Genomic DNA, 23,743 nt, shown 5'->3' on the forward strand with positions numbered 1-23,743 from the left:
GTATTTGGAATAGAGTATAGTAGTTGGTGTAGAGGAGAGTAGTTGGACTTGAGTAGTTGGATAGAGTAGTTGGATAGAGTAGAGTAGTAGAATAGAGTAGTTGGATAAAAAATAGAGTAGCTGTAGTCGAGTAGTTGGAGGAGAGTAGTTAGGCTAGAGTATTTAGAGAAGAGTATAATAGTTGTAGTAGAGTAGTTGTAGTAGAGTAGTTGGAGGAGAGTAGTTGGAGGAGAGTAGTTGGACTAGAGTAGTTGGACGGGAGTAGTTGGAGGAGAGTAGTTAGGCTAGAGTATTTGAAGAAGTGTAGAGTAGTTGTAGTAGAGTAGAGTAGTAGGACTAGAGTAGTTGGAGTAGAGTAGTTGGACCAGAGTAGATGGAGTTGAGTAGAGTAGTTGTAGTAGAGTAGTTGGATGAGTGTAGTTTGACTAGAGTAGTTGGAGCTGAGTAGAGCAGTTGTAGTAGCGTATTTGCATAGATTAGAGTAGTAGAATAGAGTAGTTGGATAAATACAGTAGTTGTAGTAGAGTCTTTGGAGTAGAGTACTTGGACTAGAGTAGTTGGAGAGGAGTAGAGTAGTTGTAGTGGAGTAGTTGGAGTAGTTGGAGTAGAGTAGTTGGACTAGAGTAGTTTGGAGAAGAGTAGTTGGACTAGAGTCTTTGGAGTAGAGTAGAGTAGTTGTAGTTGATTAGTTGGAGTAGAGTAGTTTGGAGTAGAGTAGTTGGACTACAGTAGTTGGACTAGAGTAGTTGGAGAAGAGTAGGGTATTTATATTAGTTGGAGTATAGTAGGGTATTTGGAGTAGAGTAGAGTAGTTGTAGTAGATTAGTTGGAGCAGAGTAGTTGAAGTAGAGTACAGTAGTTGGACCAGAGTAGTTGGATAAATACAGTAGTTGTAGTAGAGTCTTTGGAGTAGAGTACTTGGACTAGAGTAGTTGGAGAGGAGTAGAGTAGTTGTAGTTGGAGTATTTGGAGTAGAGAAGTTGGACTAGAGTAGTTGGAGTAGAATAGTTGGACTAGAGTATTTGGAGTAGAGTAGAGTAGTTGTAGTAGATTAGTTGGAGTAGAGTAGTTGGAGTAGAGTATAGTAGTTGGAGTAGAGTAGTTGGACTAGAGTAGTTTGGAGTAGAGTAGAGTTGTTGTAGTAGAGTAGTTTGGAGTAGAGTAGTTGGACTACAGTAGTTGGAATAGAGTAGCTGGAGTAGAGTAGTTGTGCTAGTGTAGTTGGATTAGAGTAGAGTAGTTGGACAAGAGTAGTTGGAGTAGAGTAGTTGTAGTATAGTAGAGTAGTTGGACTGGAGTAGTTGTAGAGTAGTTGGACTAGAGTAATTGTCGTAGAGTAGAGTAGTTGGACTAGAGTAGTTGGAGTAGAGTAGGTGGAGTGGAGTAGTTCAACTAGAGTAGAGTAGAGTAGTTGGAGTAGAGTAGTTGGAGTAGAGTAGTTGTAGTGGAGTAGTTGTGCTAGAGTAGTTGGAGTAGTGTAGAGTAGTTGGAGAAGAGTAGTTGGAGTGGAGTAGTTGGAGTGGAGTAGTTGGAGTAGAGTAGTTGTGCTAGAGTAATTGGAGTAGTGTAGAGTAGTTGGAGAGGAGTAGAGTTAAACAGTTGGAGAAGTGTAGAGTAGCTGGAGGTCTAGGAAAGCTTCTAAAGTTTGTAATTTCTACTTTAAAATGTCAGACTTGATTTCCCCAATGAAAAATGTATCAACCCCTACAAAGAATGTCCATTAATTGTCCTCATTCACACTGTCTGTTGCTGCAGGACTATTTCCGGCTGTAGCAAACTAGCTCAAGTGTAGATCTTACTTCTTCTGTCGATGAATGACAATGCAGTATTGACAAGCAGACACTAGGTGTCACTGCTGTCATGTCAATTTGTATAAACAGCCACGAAGCCTACGTCCTAGTTTGCATGGCAGCAGGTGGTAGGAAGAGGGAGGACATCGAACATATTGAATACTTCACGTTTTCTGTCTCTTTGTGTTCTTCAGTTACCCCCCCCTCCCCTCCTGGTAGCCTTGTTTCATTTGAACATTCTTCAAAGATGTCCCTCAGCCTCAGGTGAGGGGTGCTCATTTAGGGGTGTATGAGTAAAGCTTACCACTCTGAATATAATCGGCACCTTATTTGACTCGCATGCAAAAGTCAAGCAGTATCAATATCAGCACAGGTTTCGAATGAACTACTAACCCCTTAACCTAAAAGTGGGCTGAGAATCAGTTTCTCTATCCAAAAAATAGGACAGAAGAAGCAGAACCGAACATTGACCATCAAAGATAAAGACCGTATAGACCATTTCCCCACCGCTGTTCTCTGATATAAGTCATCTGACACCGTCACAGGTGGAGCTCTCATTACCGTCGGTCCACTGCGTTCTCCTGTGACGTCATTGCGGGTCCCCCATCATATGAATGTATAATATGAATGTCCCCGCCACCACAGACCGAGCGATTCCCGCTCCCCAATCCGCTCCAGAATTTCAAGGGTTTGGATGCCCTTGTGTCGTATGTATGTTTGGTTTTTTCCTCTCTTTTTCTGGCCAAACCCAGTTATTGCACTTTAGCGAAACGTTTTGTTTCGGTGAATCCAGCGCGGAATAGGTCTGCCCGTAGCTCGGTGAAGAAACATGGGGATTTGATTCTATTTCCAACGGGACACAGGAATTGGATCGTGTTGGTACATCAGACAATAGTTGTATTTTAGGTGGTGTCTGTCTAAAAATGAAGCACCCGAAGCTATGGAGAGCGTTGCTTTTCATGACGGTGTTGTACCAGTTTGGGACGTCAAGCAGATACGGTAAGATGATGTTGGAGTGTCGGGAACATGGAGTTTTAGTGGAGGCAGAGATGGAAGAGAAGAGGCAGCGATAGAGGGAACTTCACTGAGCGGTAGCTAGGGAAGCAGTGTCTGGAATGGGGTCCGCGGTTTAGAGAAATGTATGATTCACACGTTTTTACCTTAAAGATCTGCAAGGTGTGAATGGCATTACATTTCATCAAAGTAATTAAATAAATCGGAATTGGGAAGAGATATTGAGTAAATACATTTTTATTAGTTGGATGTTTTTAAATAGCTTTGGTGTAGGTTTTTGTAACTTCAATTAACAGCTAAACGTTTAACAATTAACAGCTAAAACAACCACAGTTCACTGTTGACAAGGAAAAGTCCATAAACTAAAAATGGTTTTCTATTGGCTTTATGAAATACCAGCTTTATAGCTTTCAGACCTAAAGTTTGCTGTATCGGCTTTCTACTTGTGCATGAAGTTTATGCGTTTCAGAACCACGGAGAGCAACTAGGCTACGGTTTAGCGCTACTTGCGTTGCCTGTTCAGATTGTACTCTCCGTCTCTTCTCTGCAAACCTTGGTCTCCACTTCCCTGTTTTTTTTACCCCTGTCTTCGCCTACTCCCCCCTCCTCCTACACCCCCGTCACACCATTTAGTTCCACATTGAGCATTATTCTGACTCTCAGGTCTCATAATGCCTAGCTCCCTGGTAACAGAGGAGCACCGCCTCATCCCAGCCAGTTACCATAGCTACCTGGCGTTATAAAGGTGAAGGTTCAGGGATTTAGTTATTTCTGTATTGTTATTCATTAGAATAATGGAAGCAGTTAGTAGGCCATTAAATTAATGTGTTCCCTGTTTGACTCAAACATGCATTTTTAATGTTGTAACTAATCATTATTTACAGCATCTGTGTTCCATCTCCGTGTTTGTCTGTTATGCTGTGGAATATGCTGTCTCCATAGGTGTTGGTTTGGCCCTACCGAGCTAATTATAAGATCCCTTCATCTCTTAGTGTTTCTTTTGTACACTGAAGTGCATCTAGCATTAAGTGACCGTGGGTAAATGAAAAGAGTTCAAACAAAAGGATTGCAGATCTCCCTTTAGAAGCATCCTCTGAACAATATGAACAGGGAACAAGCACCCTGAATATAATGAACAAACACCCTGAATATACAGGGAACAAACACCCTGAATATACGGGGAACAAACACCCTGAGTATACAGGGAACAAACACCCTGAATATACAGGGAACAAACACCCTGAATATACAGGGAACAAACACCCTGAATATACAGGGAACAAACACCCTGAATATACAGGGAACAAACACCCTGAATATACAGGGAACAAACACCCTGAGTATAATGAACAGGGAACAAACACCCTGAATATAATGAACAGGGAACAAACACCCTGAATATAATGAACAAACACCCTGAATATACGGGGAACAAACACCCTGAATATACAGGGAACAAGCACCCTGAATATACAGGGAACAAACACCCTGTATATACGGGGAACAAAAACCCTGAATATACAGGGAACAAGCACCCTGAATATACGGGGAACAAGCACCCTGAATATACGGGGAACAAACACCCTGAATATACAGGGAACAAGCACCCTGAATATACGGGGAACAAACACCCTGAGTATAATGAACAGGGAACAAACACCCTGAATATACAGGGAATAAACACCCTGAATATACGGGGAACAAACACCCTGAGTATACAGGGAACAAGCACCCTGAATATACGGGGAACAAACACCCTGAATATACGGGAACAAACACCCTGAGTATACAGGGAACAAGCACCCTGAATATACGGGAACAAACACCCTGAATATACAGGGAACAAACACCCTGAATATAAAGAACAGGGAACAAACACCCTGAATATAAAGAACAGGGAACAAACACCCTGAATATAAAGAACAGGGAACAAACACCCTGAATATAATGAACAGGGAACAAACACCCTGAATATAATGAACAGGGAACAAACACCCTGAATATAATGAACAGGGAACAAACACCCTGAATATACGGGGAACAAACACCCTGAATATACAGGGAACAAACACCCTGAGTATACAGGGAACAAACACCCTGAATATAATGAACAGGGAACAAACACCCTGAATATAATGAACAGGGAACAAACACCCTGAATATAATGAACAGGGAACAAACACCCTGAATATAAAGAACAGGGAACAAACACCCTGAATATACAGGGAACAAACACCCTGAATATAATGAACAGGGAACAAACACCCTGAATATAATGAACAGGGAACAAACACCCTGAATATAATGAACAGGGAACAAACACCCTGAATATAATGAACAGGAAACAAACACCCTGAATATAATGAACAGGGAACAAACACCCTGAATATAATGAACAGGGAACAAACACCCTGAATATAATGAACAGGGAACAAACACCCTGAATATAAAGAACAGGGAACAAACACCCTGAATATAATGAACAGGGAACAAACACCCTGAATATAATGAACAGGGAACAAACACCCTGAATATAATGAACAGGGAACAAACACCCTGAATATACGGGGAACAAACACCCTGAATATACAGGGAACAAACACCCTGAGTATACAGGGAACAAACACCCTGAATATAATGAACAGGGAACAAACACCCTGAATATACAGGGAACAAACACCCTGAGTATAATGAACAGGGAACAAACACCCTGAATATAATGAACAAACACCCTGAATATACGGGGAACAAACACCCTGAATATACAGGGAACAAGCACCCTGAATATACAGGGAACAAACACCCTGTATATACGGGGAACAAAAACCCTGAATATACAGGGAACAAGCACCCTGAATATATGGGGAACAAGCACCCTGAATATACGGGGAACAAACACCCTGAATATACAGGGAACAAGCACCCTGAATATACGGGGAACAAACACCCTGAGTATAATGAACAGGGAACAAACACCCTGAATATACAGGGAATAAACACCCTGAATATACGGGAACAAACACCCTGAGTATACAGGGAACAAGCACCCTGAATATACGGGAACAAACACCCTGAATATACGGGGAACAAACACCCTGAGTATACAGGGAACAAGCACCCTGAATATACGGGGAACAAACACCCTGAATATACAGGGAACAAACACCCTGAATATAAAGAACAGGGAACAAACACCCTGAATATAAAGAACAGGGAACAAACACCCTGAATATAAAGAACAGGGAACAAACACCCTGAATATAATGAACAGGGAACAAACACCCTGAATATAATGAACAGGGAACAAACACCCTGAATATAATGAACAGGGAACAAACACCCTGAATATAAAGAACAGGGAACAAACACCCTGAATATACAGGGAACAAACACCCTGAATATAATGAACAGGGAACAAACACCCTGAATATATAATGAACAGGGAACAAACACCCTGAATATAATGAACAGGGAACAAACACCCTGAATATACAGGGAACAAACACCCTGAATATAATGAATATACAGGGAACAAACACCCTGAATATAATGAACAGGAATATAAACAAACACCCTGAATATAATGAACAGGGAACAAACACCCTGAATATAATGAACAGGGAACAAACACCCTGAATATAATGAACAGGGAACAAACACCCTGAATATAATGAACAGGGAACAAACACCCTGAATATAAAGAACAGGGAACAAACACCCTGAATATAATGAACAGGGAACAAACACCCTGAATATAATGAACAGGGAACAAACACCCTGAATATAATGAACAGGGAACAAACACCCTGAATATACGGGAACAAACACCCTGAATATACAGGGAACAAACACCCTGAGTATACAGGGAACAAACACCCTGAATATAATGAACAGGGAACAAACACCCTGAATATAATGAACAGGGAACAAACACCCTGAATATAATGAACAGGGAACAAACACCCTGAATATAAAGAACAGGGAACAAACACCCTGAATATACAGGGAACAAACACCCTGAATATAATGAACAGGGAACAAACACCCTGAATATAATGAACAGGGAACAAACACCCTGAATATAATGAACAGGGAACAAACACCCTGAATATAATGAACAGGGAACAAACACCCTGAATATAATGAACAGGGAACAAACACCCTGAATATAATGAACAGGGAACAAACACCCTGAATATATTGAACAGGGAACAAACACCCTGAATATAATGAACAGGGAATGCCCCCATGTTATCTTTACTTAATTTCTTACATGTCTTATGACATGTATTATATATTCTGTCTGTCTGTCTGTCTGTCTGTCTGTCTGTCTGTCTGTCTGTCTGTCTGTCTGTCTGTCTGTCTGTCTGTCTGTCTGTCTGTCTGTCTGTCTGTCTGTCTGTCTGTCTGTCTGTCTGTCTGTCTGTCTGTCTGTCTCTCTGTCTCTCTGTCTCTCTCTCTCTCTGTGTGTTGTCAGGGGAGAGCTATTAGTCATTGCATACGTCACATCTCCCTCTGTAGGTACTGTTAATAATGACAGCTCTGGGTACATGATGGAGACCAGGAGGTTTTAGCTGGGTACATGATGGAGACCATGAGGTTTTAGCTGGGTACATGATGGAGACCAGGAGATTTTAGCTGGGTACATGATGGAGACCAGGAGGTTTTAGCTGGGTACATGATGGAGACCAGGAGGTTTTAGCTGGGTACATGATGTAGGAGACTAGAAGGTTTTGCTGGGTACATGATGTAGGAGACAAGGAGGTTTTAGCTGGGTACATCATGTAGGAGACCAGGAGGTTTTGCTGTGTACATGTAGGAGACCAGGAGGTTTTGCTGGGTACATGTAAGAGACCAGGAGGTGTAAGCTGGGTACATGTAAGAGACCAGGAGCTGTAAGCTGGGTACATGATTGAGGAGACTAGGAGGGTTTGCTGGGTACATGATGTAGGAGACAAGGAGGTTTTAGCTGGGTACATCATGTAGGAGACCAGGAGGTTTTGCTGGGTACATGTAGGAGACCAGGAGGTTTTGCTGGGTACATGTAAGAGACCAGGAGGTGTAAGCTGGGTACATGTAAGAGACCAGGAGGTGTAAGCTGGGTACATGATTGAGGAGACTAGGAGGGTTTGCTGGGTACATGATGTAGGAGAGCAGGAGGTTTTGCTGGGTACATCATGTAGGAGACCAGGAGGTGTAAGCAGGAGTTTAAGCTGGGTACATGTAGGAGACCAGACCAGGAGGTTTTGCTGGGTACATGTAAGAGACTAGGAGGTGTAAGCTGGGTACATGTAAGAGACCAGGAGTTGTAAACTGGGTACATGTAAGAGACCAGGAGGTTTAAGCTGGGTACATGTAAGAGACCAGGAGGTTTAAGCTGGGTACAAGTAAGAGACCAGAAGTGTAAGCTGGGTACATGATTGAGGAGACCAGGAGGTGTAAGCTGGGTACATGTAGGAGACCAGGAGTTGTAAGCTGGGTACATGTAGGTGACCAGGAGGTTTTGCTGGGTACATGTAAGAGACCAGGAGGTTTAAGCTGGGTACATCATGTAGGAGACCAGGAGGTTTTGATGGGTACATGTAAGAGACTAGGAGGTGTAAGCTGGGTACATGTAAGAGACCAGGAGTTGTAAACTGGGTACATGTAAGAGACCAGGAGGTTTAAGCTGGGTACATGATTGAGGAGACCAGGAGGTGTAAGCTGGGTACATGTAGGAGACCAGGAGGTGTAAGCTGGGTACATGTAGGAGACCAGGAGGTTTTGCTGGGTACATGTAGGAGACCAGGAGGTGTAAGCTGGGTACATGTAAGAGACCAGGAGGTTTAAGCTGGGTACATGTAAGAGACCAGGAGGTGTAAGCTGGGTACATGATTAAGGTGACCAGGAGGTTTTACCTGGGTACATGTAGGAGACCAGGAGGTTTTGCTGGGTACATGTAGGAGACCAGGAGGTTTTGCTGGGTACATGATTAAGGTGACCAGGAGGTTTTACCTGGGTACATGTAAGAGACAAGGAGGTGTAAGCTGGGTACATGTAAGAGACCAGGAGGTGTAAGCTGGGTACATGATTGAGGACACCAGGAGGGTTTGCTGGGTACATGATGTAGGAGACCAGGAGGTTTTGCTGGGTACATCATGTAGGAGACCAGGAGGTGTAAGCTGGGTACATGTAAGAGACCAGGAGGTTTTGCTGGGTACATGTAAGAGACCAGGAGGTTTAAGCTAGGTACATCATTTAGGAGACCAGGAGGTTTTGATGGGTACATGTAAGAGACTAGCAGGTGTAAGCTGGGTACATCATGAGTTTGTAAGAGACCTGGGTACATGTAAGAGACCAGGAGGTTTAAGCTGGGTACATGTAAGAGACCAGGAGGTTTAAGCTGGGTACATGTAAGAGACCAGGAAGTGTAAGCTGGGTACATGATTGAGGAGACCAGGAGGTTTTGCTGGGTACATGTAGGAGACCAGGAGGTTTTGCTGGGTACATGTAGGAGACCAGGAGGTTTTGCTGGGTACATGTAAGAGACCAGGAGGTGTAAGCTGGGTACATGTAGGAGACCAGGAGGTTTTGCTGGGTACATCATGTAGGAGACCAGGAGGTGTAAGCTGGGTACATGTAAGAGACCAGGAGGTTTTACCTGGGTACATGATTGAGGTGACCAGTAGGTTTTACCTGGGTACATGTAGGAGACCAGGAGGTTTTGCTGGGTACATGATGGAGACCAGGAGGTTTAAGCTGGGTACATGATTGAGGTGACCAGTAGGTTTTACCTGGGTACATGATTAAGGTGACCAGGAGGTTTTACCTGGGTACATGATTGAGGTGACCAGGAGGTTTTAGCTGCGTACATGATGGAGACCAGGAGGTTTTAGCTGGGTACATGATTGAGGTGACCAGGAGGTTTTACCTGGGTACGGGATGGAGACCAGGAGGTTTTAGCTGGGTACATGATGGAGGTGACCAGGAGGTTTTAGCTGGGTACATGATGGAGACCAGGAGGTTTTAGCTGGGTACGGGATGGAGACCAGGAGGTTTTAGCTGGGTACGGGATGGAGACCAGGAGGTTTTAGCTGGGTACATGATGGAGACCAGGAGGTTTTACCTGGGTACGGGATGGAGACCAGGAGGTTTTACCTGGGTACGGGATGGAGACCAGGAGGTTTTACCTGGGTACGGGATGGAGACCAGGAGGTTTTAGCTGGGTACATGATGGAGACCAGGAGGTTTTACCTGGGTACATGATGGAGACCAGGAGGTTTTAGCTGGGTACATGATGGAGACCAGGAGGTTTTACCTGGGTACATGATGGAGACCAGGAGGTTTTAGCTGGGTACATGATGGAGACCAGGAGGTTTTACCTGGGTACATGATGGAGACCAGGAGGTTTTACCTGGGTACGGGATGGAGACCAGGAGGTTTTAGCTGGGTACATGATGGAGACCAGGAGGTTTTACCTGGGTACATGATGGAGACCAGGAGGTTTTACCTGGGTACGGGATGGAGACCAGGAGGTTTTACCTGGGTACGGGATGGAGACCAGGAGGTTTTACCTGGGTACGGGATGGAGACCAGGAGGTTTTAGCTGGGTACGGAATGGAGACCAGGAGGTTTTACCTGGGTACATGATGGAGACCAGGAGGTTTTAGCTGGGTACATGATGGAGACCAGGAGGTTTTAGCTGGGTACATGATGGAGACCAGGAGGTTTTACCTGGGTACGGGATGGAGACCAGGAGGTTTTAGCTGGGTACGGGATGGAGACCAGGAGGTTTTACCTGGGTACATGATGGAGACCAGGAGGTTTTAGCTGGGTACATGATGGAGACCAGGAAGTTTTACCTGGGTACATGATGGAGACCAGGAGGTTTTACCTGGGTACATGATGGAGACCAGGAGGTTTTAGCTGGGTACATGATGGAGACCAGGAGGTTTTAGCTGGGTACGGGGTGCATGCGGACACCCTGAACTCTTTGTTTCCACTCTGGGGAAATAAGGGCAATTCCGGGTAAACATTTTGTTACCAAAGACCGGGTTATATGTTGGGTTATAGGTTGAACCTGCACTCCAGACACGTTCGATCAAATCGCTCAAAGATTTTTAAAAGATGTCTGGTCTGCTGGGAGGATACATGTGTTTGTGTTGTCTGACATTGTGGATGTGTGTGTCTGTGCTATCTGTCTGTGTATAATAGCTAAAGGCTAATAGCCATGGAAGAGATCAGTCCAGTCTGTCCGGAGCTGTCCATTCTGAGTTCTGTGAAGGCATTATCCCTATTCTCCACTGGTTTCAGTCCATAATCAATACTGAGGTCTGTGAAGGCATTATCCCTATTCTCCACTGGTTTCAGTCCATAATCAATACTGAGGTCTGTGAAGGCATTATCCCTATTCTCCACTGGTTTCAGTCCATAATCAATACTGAGGTCTGTGAAGGCATTATCCCTATTCTCCACTGGTTTCAGTCCATAATCAATACTGAGGTCTGTGAAGGCATTATCCCTATTCTCCACTGGTTTCAGTCCATAATCAATACTGAGGTCTGTGAAGGCATTATCCCTATTCTCCACTGGTTTCAGTCCATAATCAATACTGAGGTCTGTGAAGGCATTATCCCTATTCTCCACTGGTTTCAGTCCATAATCAATACTGAGGTCTGTGAAGGCATTATCCCTATTCTCCACTGGTTTCAGTCCATAATCAATACTGAGGTCTGTGAAGGCATTATCCCTATTCTCCACTGGTTTCAGTCCATAATCAATACTGAGGTCTGTGAAGGCATTATCCCTATTCTCCACTGGTTTCAGTCCATAATCAATACTGAGGTCTGTGAAGGCATTATCCCTATTCTCCACTGGTTTCAGTCCATAATCAATACTGAGGTCTGTGAAGGCATTATCCCTATTCTCCACTGGTTTCAGTCCATAATCAATACTGAGGTCTGTGAAGGCATTATCCCTATTCTCCACTGGTTTCAGTCCATAATCAATACTGAGGTCTGTGAAGGCATTATCCCTATTCTCCACTGGTTTCAGTCCATAATCAATACTGAGGTCTGTGAAGGCATTATCCCTATTCTCCACTGGTTTCAGTCCATAATCAATACTGAGGTCTGTGAAGGCATTATCCCTATTCTCCACTGGTTTCAGTCCATAATCAATACTGAGGTCTGTGAAGGCATTATCCCTATTCTCCACTGGTTTCAGTCCATAATCAATACTGAGGTCTGTGAAGGCATTATCCATATTCTCCACTGGTTTCAGTCCATAATCAATACTGAGGTCTGTGAAGGCATTATCCATATTCTCCACTGGTTTCAGTCCATAATCAATACTGAGGTCTGTGAAGGCATTATCCCTATTCTCCACTGGTTTCAGTCCATAATCAATACTGAGGTCTGTGAAGGCATTATCCCTATTCTCCACTGGTTTCAGTCCATAATCAATACTGAGTTCTGTGAAGGCATTATCCCTATTCTCCACTGGTTTCAGTCCATAATCAATACTGAGGTCTGTGAAGGCATTATCCCTATTCTCCACTGGTTTCAGTCCATAATCAATACTGAGTTCTGTGAAGGCATTATCCCTATTCTCCACTGGTTTCAGTCCATAATCAATACTGAGGTCTGTGAAGGCATTATCCCTATTCTCCACTGGTTTCAGTCCATAATCAATACTGAGGTCTGTGAAGGCATTATCCCTATTCTCCACTGGTTTCAGTCCATAATCAATACTGAGGTCTGTGAAGGCATTATCCCTATTCTCCACTGGTTACAGTCCATAATCAATACTGAGGTCTGTGAAGGCATTATCCATATTCTCCACTGGTTTCAGTCCATAATCAATACTGAGGTCTGTGAAGGCATTATCCCTATTCTCCACTGGTTTCAGTCCATAATCAATACTGAGGTCTGTGAAGGCATTATCCCTATTCTCCACTGGTTTCAGTCCATAATCAATACTGAGGTCTGTGAAGGCATTATCCCTATTCTCCACTGGTTTCAGTCCATAATCAATACTGAGGTCTGTGAAGGCATTATCCCTATTCTCCACTGGTTTCAGTCCATAATCAATACTGAGGTCTGTGAAGTCATTATCCCTATTCTCCACTGGTTTCAGTCCATAATCAATACTGAGGTCTGTGAAACCATTATCCATGACCATGCCCCACCTCACCCCACCTCCTTCTAGGCCAGTTCAGACTTTACTCTGAGCCCCACCTCACCCCACCTCCTTCTAGGCCAGTTCAGACTTTACTCTGAGCCCCACCTCACCCCACCTCCTTCTAGGCCAGTTCAGACTTTACTCTGAGCCCCACTCACCCCACCTCCTTCTAGGCCAGTTCAGACTTTACTCTGAGCCCCACCTCACCCCACCTCCTTCTAGGCCAGTTGAGACTTTACTCTGAGCCCCACCTCACCCCACCTCCTTCTAGACTAGTTCAGACTTTACTCTGAGCCCCACCTCTTTCTAGACCAGTTCAGACTTTACTCTGAGCCCCACCTCCTTCTAGACCAGTTCAGACTTTACTCTGAGCCCCACCTCCTTCTAGGCCAGTTCAGACATTACTCTGAGCCCCACCTCACCCCACCTCCTTCTAGGCCAGTTCAGACTTTACTCTGAGCCCCACCTCCTTCTAGACCAGTTCAGACTTTACTCTGAGCCCCACCTCCTTCTAGACCAGTTCAGACTTTACTCTGAGCCCCACCTCCTTCTAGACCAGTTCAGACTTTACTCTGAGCCCCACCTCCTTCTAGACCAGTTCAGACTTTACTCTGAGCCCCACCTCTTTCTAGACCAGTTCAGACTTTACTCTGAGCCCCACCTCTTTCTAGACCAGTTCAGACTTTACTCTGAGCCCCACCTCCTTCTAGACCAGTTCAGACTTTACTCTGAGCCCCACCTCCTTCTAGACCAGTTCAGACTTTACTCTGAGCCCCACCTCCTTCTAGACCAGTTCAGACTTTACTCTGTGCCCCACCTCTTTCTAGACCAGTTCAGACTTGACTCTCTATTGCCCCAATTCTTCATCAATGTGTCCTCCTGTGTTCTGCTGGCAGTAGACTCTGACTGACCAGCCCTGCAAGCGCTAGATCTGGGCCTCCATACTTCCTCCATACTCCACCCATACTCCATCCATACTCCATCCATATTCTCTCCATGCTCCATCCGTACTCCATCCATCCTCCAATCATATTCTCTCCACACTCCACCCATACTCCATCCATACTCCAATCATATTCTCTCCACACTCCATCCGTACTCCATCCATACTCTCTCCATAGTCCAACCATACTTCCTCCATACTTCCTCCATACTCCACCCATACTCCATCCATACTCCATCCATATTCTCTCCACGCTCCATCCGTACTCTCTCCATACTCTCTCCATAGTCCAACCATACTCAGGTGTATGTAAACTTCCAACTATGTGTTAACATCGCCAAAGCAAGTGAAATAGATCATAAAACAGAGTGAAATAAACAATTAAAAAAACAATAACAGAGTAAACAGGAGGCTAGGAGACCAAATGGTTTTCACAACAACAGGATACATCTACTCTGTAATTGAAATGCCACTCTGAATACAAGCAGGGAGAACACAAATACATGTCTTAGGTTATGTCCCAAGTGACAGCCTACTCTATATGGTGCATCTCACTCACTCACTCACCTCACTCACCTCACGCACTCACACACTCACTCACTCACTCACTCACCTCACACACTCACGCACTCACGCACTCACTCACTCACCTCACTCACGCACTCACTCACTCACTCACTCACTCACTCACTCACTCACTCACTCACTAAAGCAAGTGAAGTAGATAATATACAAAAGTGAAATGAACAGTAAACATTACACTCATAGAAGTTCCAAAAGATTAAAGACATTTTCAAATGTCATATTATGTCTATATACAGTGTTGTAATGATGTGCAAATAGTTAAAGTACACAGGGGGAAAAAATTAGCATAAATCTGGGTTGTATTTACAATGATGTTTGTTCTTCACTGGTTGCCGTTTTCTTGTGGCAACAGGTCATAAATCTTGCTGCTGTGATGGCACACTGTGGAATTTCACCCAGTAGATATGGGAGTTTATCAAAATTGGGTTTGTTTTTGAATTCTTTGTGGATCTGTGTAATCTGAGGGAAATATGTATCTCTAATATGGTCATACATTGGTCAGGAGGTTAGGAAGTGCAGCTCAGTTTCCACCTCATTTTGTGGGCAGTGAGCACATAGCCTGTCTTCTCTTGAGAGCCATGTCTGCCTACGGCAGCCTTTCTCAATAGCAAGGCTATGCTCACTGAGTCTGTACATAGTCAAAGCTTTCCTTAATTTTGGGTCAGTCACAGTGGTCAGGTATTCTGCTACTGTGTACTCTCTGTGTAGGGCCAAATAGCATTCTAGTTTGCTCTGTTTTTTTGTTAATTCTTTCCAATGTGTCAAGTAATTATCTTTTTGTTTTCTCATGATTTGGTTGGGTCTAATTGTGCTGCTGTCCTGGGGCTCTGTAGGGTGTGTTTGTGTTTGTGAACAGAGCCCCAGGACCAGCTTGCTTAGGGGACTCTTCTCCAGGTTCATCTCTCTGTAGGTGATGGCTTTGTTATGGAAGGTTTGGGAATCGCTTCCTTATAGGCCTAATTCTGCTCATTATTTGGTGTTTTATGTTGTTCACTGAAGATATTTTTGGCCGAGTCTGCTGTTAATGATAATACAGAGGATTTTCCCAAGGTTGCTGTTGACGCATATCCCACAGTAGTTATTTGGGTCAATTTTGTCTCTACTTTTGGGGTGATCAGTCATTGGTTCCAAATATTGGGCAATATGCTAATATGCCAATTTCTCTCTCTCCCTCTGCCTCTCTCTCTCTCTGCCTCTTTCGGTCTCTCCTCTCTCTCTCTCTCTCTCTCTCTCTCTCTCTCTCTCTCTCTCTCTCTCTCTCTCTTTCATCTCTGCCTCTCTCTCTCCTCTCTCTCCTCTCCCTCTCTGCCTCTCTCTCTCCCTCTCTCTTCTCTCTCTCTCCTCTCTCTCCCCCTCTCTCTCTCCTCTCCCCCCTCTCTCTCTCTCTCTCTCTCTCTCTCCTCTCTCTCTCCTTTCTCTCTCTCTCTCTCTCCTCTCTCCCCCATCTCTCTCCTCTCTCCCCCTCTCTCTCCTCTCTCTCTCTCTCTCTCTCTCTCTCTCCTCTCTCTCTCCTTTCTATCTCTCTCCTCTCTCTCCCCCTCTCTCTCTCTCTCTCTCTCTCTCTCTCCTCTCTCTCTCCTTTCTCTCTCTCTCTCCTCTCTCCCCATCTCTCTCCTCTCTCCCCCTCTCTCTCTATCAAATGCAACATAACAGAAAACAGCATGCAGTTCTCGTGACCGTGTGTCATATTCTCCTTCTCTTCCACAGTGCGAGACAGAGTGAATATATGGTACAGGAACCTAATGCTGTTTGCTGTTATGTCACATGTGATAGTATGTCTGTACAGTGTGCATCTATCTGTGATCAGACTTGTGTGTTCGTTGGGTTTGTTCCTCTGATAGCTAATCTCTTGTGGACAGAAGTACGAAATATAAATCTATCGAGTATCTGTCACAGCATTTTGGTTCTGGGTTGCTGAGATTACTTATAGCTGATGCTTGATGATTGTGTGATGCGCTTACAGCTAACATTAGTAGAGCAGGTAGCAGGTAGCAGGTAGCAGGTAGCAGGTAGCAGGTAGCGGGTAGCGGGTAGAGGGTAGCAAGTTACTGGTAGAGGGTAGCGGGTAGCAGGTAGCAGGTAGCAGGTAGCAGGTAGCAGGTAGCAGGTAGCGGGTAGCGGGTAGAGGGTAGCAAGTTACTGGTAGAGGGTAGCGGGTAGCAGGTAGCAGGTAGCAGGTAGTAGGTAGCAGGTAGCAGGTAGTAGGTAGCAGGTAGAAGGTAGCAGGTAGTAGGTAGAAGGTAGCAGGTAGCAGGTAGCAGGTAGTAGGTAGCAGGTAGAAGGTAGCAGGTAGAAGGTAGCAGGTAGTAGGTAGCAGGTAGCAGGTAGCAGGTAGCAGGTATAACCTAGTCTCTTTAGAAGTTACTGTAACAGTTTTCAATTAATTAATGCTTTTAACAGAGCTGCTGTTAATCTCTCTCTCTCTCTCTCTCTGCCTCTCTCTCTCTCTCTCTCTCACCATATCTCTCTCACCCTCTCTCTCACCCATCTCTCTCCCTCTCTCTCTCCTCCATCTCTCCCTCTCTCCCTCTCTCCATATATCTCTCTCCCCTCTCTCCCCCTCTCTTTCTCTCCCCCTCTCTCCTCCATCGATCCCTCTCTCTCTCTCCCTCTCCCCATATCTCTCTCCACCCCTCTCCCCCCTCTCTCTCCCCCTTTCTCTCTTACCCTCTCTCTGTCCCTCTCTCTCACCCTTTCTCCTTCTCTCTCTCCCTCTCCCCATATCTCTCTCTCCACGCCTCTCCCCCTCTCTCTCTCCCTCTCTTTCACCCTTTCTCCTTCTCTCTCTCTCCTTCTCTCTCTCCCTCTCTCAGGTTGTGTGTTTGAGACAAGGCTGTGCTCCAGGGAGCAGTTCTGCTCTGATGGTGAGTACCCTCTGTCTGTCTGTCTGTCTGTCTGTCTGTCTGTCTGTCTGTCTGTCTGTCTGTCTGTCTGTCTGTCTGTCTGTCTGTCTGTCTGTCTGTCTGTCTGTCTGTCTGTCTGTCTGTCTGTCTGTCTGTCTGTCTGTCTGTCTGTCTATGTGTGTGTGTGTGTGTGTGTGTGTGTAGGAGATACTGAGCACTTAGCGGGTCTCCACAAGTGTGTGTGTGAGAGTGTGTGTGTGTGTTGGGGGACGACACAGTTCCAGTCAGTGGGCCACAGGCCCTGCAGATCCTGGTCCCCCGAACAACCCCAATCACCCTCTTCCTGTATTTCCTAGAGATATCTCCTATCTCCCCAATCACCCTCTTCCTGTATCTCCTAGAGATATCTCCTAGAGGTATCTCCTATCTCCCCAATCACCCTCTTCCTGTATCTCCTAGAGATATCTCCTAGAGGTATCTCCTATCTCCCCAATCACCCTCTTCCTGTATCTCCTAGAGGTATCTCCTATCTCCCCAATCACCCTCTTCCTGTATCTCCTAGAGATATCTCCTAGAGGTATCTCCTATCTTCCCAATCACCCTCTTCCTGTATCTCCTGTTCCTCAAACACCTCTGTATCTCCCTGGGGCATGTAAGCGTTTACTACAGTTTCCATAAACCCAAAACGTACAGGAATGGGACTAAGCACTCACCCCAGAGGGGGGTACCCGTGTTGAGGCTCAGTATGGCGGATGTGTTGTTGCCTACCCTTACCGCCTGGGGCGGCCCGTCAAGAAGTCCAGGATCCAGTTGCAGTTGCAGGTGTTCAATCTCATGGTCCGGAGCTTAGTCATTACCTTTGTCAAATAGACTATGGTGGTCTGCTTGAAACATGTAGATTTTACAGACTGAGTCAGGGAGAGGTTGATCCGCGCAGGCTTGTCCTAGTAATCCGTCTGGCACTGTGGCCTTGCGAATTTGAACCTGTTTAAAGGTCCTACTTACATCGCTACGGAGAGCGAGATCACACGTCCAGAACTTGCTGGTGCTTTCATGCATGGTTCAGTGTTGCTTTTCTCAAAGCGATCCTAGAAGGCATTTAGCTCGTCTGGTATGCTTGTGTCACTGGACACAAACAAAGAGGTAAAACTGATTTTAGTTTTCCTGCATTAAAGTCCCCGGCCACTAGGAGCGCTGCTTCTGGATGAGCATTTTCTTCTTTGCTTTTGGCCTTATACAGCTGGTTGAGTGCAGTCTTAATGACAGCATCGGTATGGGGTGATAAATAGACAGCTACGAAAATTATAGATGAAAGCTCTCTCGGCAAATAGTATGATCTGCAGCTTATTCATGAGGTATTCTAACTCAGACGAGCAAAAACTTGAGACTTCTTAAAAACATTTGAGAGAGAGTGAGGTGTATGTTATCCCATGTTGTTCCCGTGTAACTCAGTTGGTAGGGCATGGCGCGTGCAGCGCTAGGGTTGTAGGTTTGATTCCCATGGGGGACCAGTAAGAAAAAACTATTCAAATGTCTGTCACTCACAAGTCGTTCTGGATACCCTGATGAAGACAGCCTGTCGAAACGTTGGACATTACATTTTTGCATCCGAGCTCCTAGAGTGTGCGACTCTCCTTTATTTTCTAGTTTTCTACTCCGCTAGCCAGCACCTCTAGCCAGCACCGCTAGCCAGCACCTCTAGCCAGCACCTCTAGCCAGCACCTCTAGCCAGCACCGCTAGCCAGCACCTCTAGCCAGCACCGCTAGCCAGCACCTCTAGCCAGCACCTCTAGCCAGCACTGCTAGCCAGCACCTAAATAGGTGTGCGTTTCTTTTTCTTCTAGATTGTTCTGGATTAGAGTGTCTGCTAAAATATTACATGTTATTCAGCCGCGACTATGAGAAACATTAGGACATTACAGTTATTCTGTTCCTGTTGATAGATTTCTTCTCTAGTAAAATGCACGTTCGCTGACAAGACAATGGAGGTCTAGATGCTTGCCGACGTAGTCTAATCATGACACTTCCTCTTTCGAGTCCCGGGGATAGGGCCAGTGTAACGGATGTGAAACGGCTAGCTCAGTTAGCGGTGGTGCGCGCTAAATAGCGTTTCAATCGGTGACGTCACTTGCTCTGAGACCTTGAAGTAGTGGTTCCCCTTGCTCTGCAAGGGCTGCGGCTTTTGTGGATCGATGGGTAACGATGCTTCATGGGTGTCAGTTGTTGATGTGTGCAGGAGGGTCCCTGGTTCGCCCCCGGGTGGGGAGAGGGACGGTCTAAAGTTATACTGTTACACCTGGTCTGTGGTAAGCATTACACAGAGGTATAAAATTACTACTTTTAGGTTGTCTTTGGGGGTGTATCTGTACTTTATTTTATTTTTTACTTCACTACATTTCTAAAGAAAATAATGTACTTTTTACTCTAGACATTTTCCCTGACACCCAAAAAGTACTTGTTACATTTTGACAGGAAAACAGTCCAAGTCATCCCTACTGCCTCTGATCTGGCAGATCATGGATCACATGACATCCAGAGATCACATGACATCCAGAGATCACATGACATCCAGAGATCACATGACATCCAGAGAAGCTGTGACTCGTTGAAGTAGAAATCTTCCCCCAAATCCATATTATTGATCGTTGTTTTAGGAAATGATGGCGGGAATATTATCTACCAAAAAAACAACACAAAATAGCAGTTGGTGTGAAGCCGACAGCTGTACACTGCAGCGCCATTTCCCAGTGTCCTATCCTCACAGCAGCTATGTAGCTGTTGGTTTATTTGTCCTACCCTCACAGCAGCTATGTAGCTGTTGGTTTATTTGTCCTATCTTTTTTTAAACATTTTTTTAAACATTTAACTAGGCAAGTCAGTTAAGAACAAATTCTTATTTTCAATGACTGCCTAGGAACAGTGGGTTAACTGCCTGTTCAGGGGCAGAACGACAGATTTTTGTACCTTGTCAGCTCGGGGGTTTGAACTTGTCCAACGCTCTAACCACTAGGCTACCCTGCCGCTACGTAGCTGTTGGTTTATTTGTCATACCCTCACAGCAGCTATGTAGCTGTTGGTTTATTTGTCCTATCCTCACAGCAGCTATGTAGCTGTTGGTTTATTTGTCCTACCCTCACAGCAGCTATGTAGCTGTTGGTTTATTTGTCCTACCCTCACAGCAGCTATGTAGCTGTTGGTATATTTGTCCTACCCTCACAGCAGCTATGTAGCTGTTGGTTTATTTGTCCTACCCTCACAGCAGCTATGTAGCTGTTGGTTTATTTGTCCTACCCTCACAGCAGCTATGTAGCTGTTGGTTTATTTGTCCTATCCTCACAGCAGCTATGTAGCTGTTGGTTTATTTGTCCTACCCTCACAGCAGCTATGTAGCTGTTGGTTTATTTGTCATACCCTCACAGCAGCTATGTAGCTGTTGGTTTATTGGTCCTATCCTCACAGCAGCTATGTAGCTGTTGGTTTATTTGTCCTATCCTCACAGCAGCTACATAGCTGTTGGTTTATTTGTCCTACCCTCACAGCAGCTACATAGCTGTTGGTTTATTTGTCCTACCCTCACAGCAGCTATGTAGCTGTTGGTTTATTTGTCCTACCCTCACAGCAGCTATGTAGCTGTTGGTTTATTTGTCCTACCCTCACAGCAGCTACATAGCTGTTGGTTTATTTGTCCTATCCTCACAGCAGCTACATAGCTGTTGGTTTATTTGTCCTATCCTCACAGCAGCTATGTAGCTGTTGGTTTATTTGTCCTACCCTCTCAGCAGCTATGTAGCTGTTGGTTTCTCCTCCGTCACTCCCTGTCCTCCGTCATTCCCTCCCTCCCTCTCCTCCGTCATTGCCTCATTCCCTCTCCTTCGTCATTCCCTCCCTCCCTCTCCTTCATCATACCCTACCTCCCTCTCCTCCATAATTCCCTCCCTCCCTCCCTCTCCTCTCCTCTCCTCTCCTCAGCCTCATCAAAGCTCCTCTTCAACACTACATATCGTCTCCTGGCAACGGTGAAATCATCAGGCTGATAGCAGCTAGGCAGCTGGATCAACGCCCCCACAGTCTCTCTCTCCTTCCTCTCTCGCTTTCCTCTCTCTCTCTCCTTCTCTCTCGCTTTCCTCTCTCTCTCTCCTTCTCTCTCGCTTTCCTCTCTCTCTTTATCTCTCTCTCTCTTTATCTCTCTGCTCCTCAGAAAGAGGATGAATCACTAGTGCTTACACACTACTCCTCCACACATACGTACACACTCACTATTCCTTTCTCAACCCTCTCTCTCTCCTCCTTCCTCTCTCTCTCCCTCTCCCATCTCCTCCTTCCTCTGTCTCTCTCTCTCTCTCCCTCTCTCATCTCCTCCTTCCTTCCTCTCTCTCTCTCCCTCTCTCATCTTCTCCTTCCTCTCTCTCTCATCTCCTCCTTCCTCTCTCTCGCTCCCTCTCTCATCTCCTCCTTCCTCTCTCTCTCTCTCCCATCTTCTCCTTCCTCTCTCTCTCCCTCTCTCATCTCCTCCTTCCTCTCCCTCTCTCTCATCTCCTCCTTCCTCTCTGCCTCACTCTCATCTCCTCCTTCCTCTCTCTCCCTCCCTCTCTCATGTCCTGCTTCTGCTCTCTTTCTCTCCCTCACATCTCCTCCTTCCTCTCCCTCTCTCTCATCTCCTCCTTCCTCTCTCTCTCTCCCTCTCTCATCTTCTCCTTCCTCTCTCTCCCTCCCTCTCTCACCTCCTCCTTCTCCGCTCTCACCTCCCCGGCCACGATGTGTTTACAATACCACGATGTGTTTACAATACCACAATGGCACTTTTAAGATAATAGAAGTTAAGAAAATATTTACTAAAAGAAATGAAGTAAAACACAGTGTTACGGTTTTCTTGTGGTGAAGGAGAGTCGGACCAAAATGCAGCGTGGTATTCTTGATACATGTTTAATAAACGAATAAACACGATAATACAAACACAACAAACGTAACGTGAAAACCTATACAGCCTATCTGGTGCAAACAAACAGAGACAGGAACAATAACCCACGAAACACTCAAAGAATATGGCTGCCTAAATATGGCTCCCAATCAGAGACAACGATAATCACCTGCCTCTGATTGAGAACCACCTCAGGCAACCATAGACTTTTCTAGACAACCCTACTAAGCCAGAATCCCAATACCTACTAAAACCCCAAGACAAAACACACCACATAATAAACCCATGTCACACCCTGGCCTGACCAAAATAATAAAGAAAACACAAAATACTAAGACCAGGGCGTGACAGAACCACCCCCAAGGTGCGGACACCTGGCCGCACACCTAAACCCATAGGGGAGGGTCCGGGTGGGCGTCTGTCCACGGTGGCGGCTCCGGCGCGGGACGTGGACCCCACACCAACAAAGTCTTAGTCCACCTGCATCGCGTCCCTAGATTGGCGACCCTCGCCGCCGACCTTGGCCTAATAACCCTCACCAAGGACCCCACTGGACTGAGGGGCAGCTCGGGACTGAGGTAGAAGCTCGGGACTGAGGGGAAGCTCGGGACTGAGGGGAAGCTCGGGACTGAGGGGTAGCTCAGCACTGAGGGGAAGCTCAGCACTGAGGGGAAGCCCAGTACTGAGAGGAAGCCCAGTACTGAGAAGAAGCCCAGTACTGAGAGGAAGCCTAGTACCGAGAGGAAGCCCAGTACTGAGAGGAAGCTCAGGCAGGTAGTTGGCTCAGGCAGATCCTGGCTAGCTGGTGGTTCTGGCAGATCCTGGCTGACTGGCGGTTCCGGCAGATCCTGGCTGACTGGCGGATCTGGAAGATCCTGGCTGACTGGCGGATCCTGGCTGACTGGCGGATCTGGAAGATCATGGATGACTGGCGGATCCTGTCTGACTGGCGGATCTGGAAAATCATGGCTGACTGGCGGATCCTGGCTGAATGGCGGATCTGGAAGATTCTGGCTGACTGGCGGCTCTGGCTGCTCCATGCAGACTGGCAGCTCTGGTTGCTCCATGCAGACTGGCTGCTCCATGCAGACTGGCAGCTCTGGCTGCTCCATGCAGACTGGCAGCTCTGGCTGTTCCATGCAGACTGGCAGCTCTGGCTGCTCCATGCAGACTGGCTGCTCTGGCTGCTCCATGCAGACTGGCAGCTCTGGCTGCTCCATGCAGACTGGGAGCTCTGGCTGCTCCATGCAGACTGGCAGCTCTGGCAGCGCTGAACAGGCAGGAGACTCCAGCAGCGCTGTAGAGGAGGAAGGCTCTGGCAGCGCTAAACAGGCGGGAGACTCCGGCAGCGCTGGAGAGGAGGAAGGCTCTGGCAGCGCGAAACAGGCGGGAGACTCCGGCAGCGCTGGAGAGGAGGAAGGCTCTGACAGCGCTAGACAGGCGGGAGACTCCGGCAGCGCTGGAGAGGAGGAAGGCTCTGGCAGCGCTG

The 23,743-nt window shown here is 46.1% G+C and overlaps 1 protein-coding gene across 2 annotated transcripts in view; it reads left to right on the plus strand.

Annotated features, from left to right (window-relative positions):
* The first annotated feature begins 2,428 nt into the window (after positions 1–2,428).
* LOC112239088 (receptor-type tyrosine-protein phosphatase-like N) overlaps positions 2,429–23,743 on the plus strand; it is a 131,198-nt gene continuing 109,883 nt past the window's right edge. For both annotated transcript variants that reach the window (XM_042320034.1, XM_042320033.1), the window contains exons 1-2: positions 2,429–2,789; positions 17,307–17,357. In XM_042320034.1, coding sequence (XP_042175968.1) covers positions 2,714–2,789; positions 17,307–17,357 — 127 coding nt within the window. In that variant the 5' untranslated portion in view covers positions 2,429–2,713. The remainder of the gene's footprint in view (positions 2,790–17,306; positions 17,358–23,743) is intronic.

This window comes from Oncorhynchus tshawytscha, linkage group LG03 (assembly GCF_018296145.1).
Source record: "Oncorhynchus tshawytscha isolate Ot180627B linkage group LG03, Otsh_v2.0, whole genome shotgun sequence".
Classification (NCBI taxonomy): domain Eukaryota; kingdom Metazoa; phylum Chordata; class Actinopteri; order Salmoniformes; family Salmonidae; genus Oncorhynchus; species Oncorhynchus tshawytscha.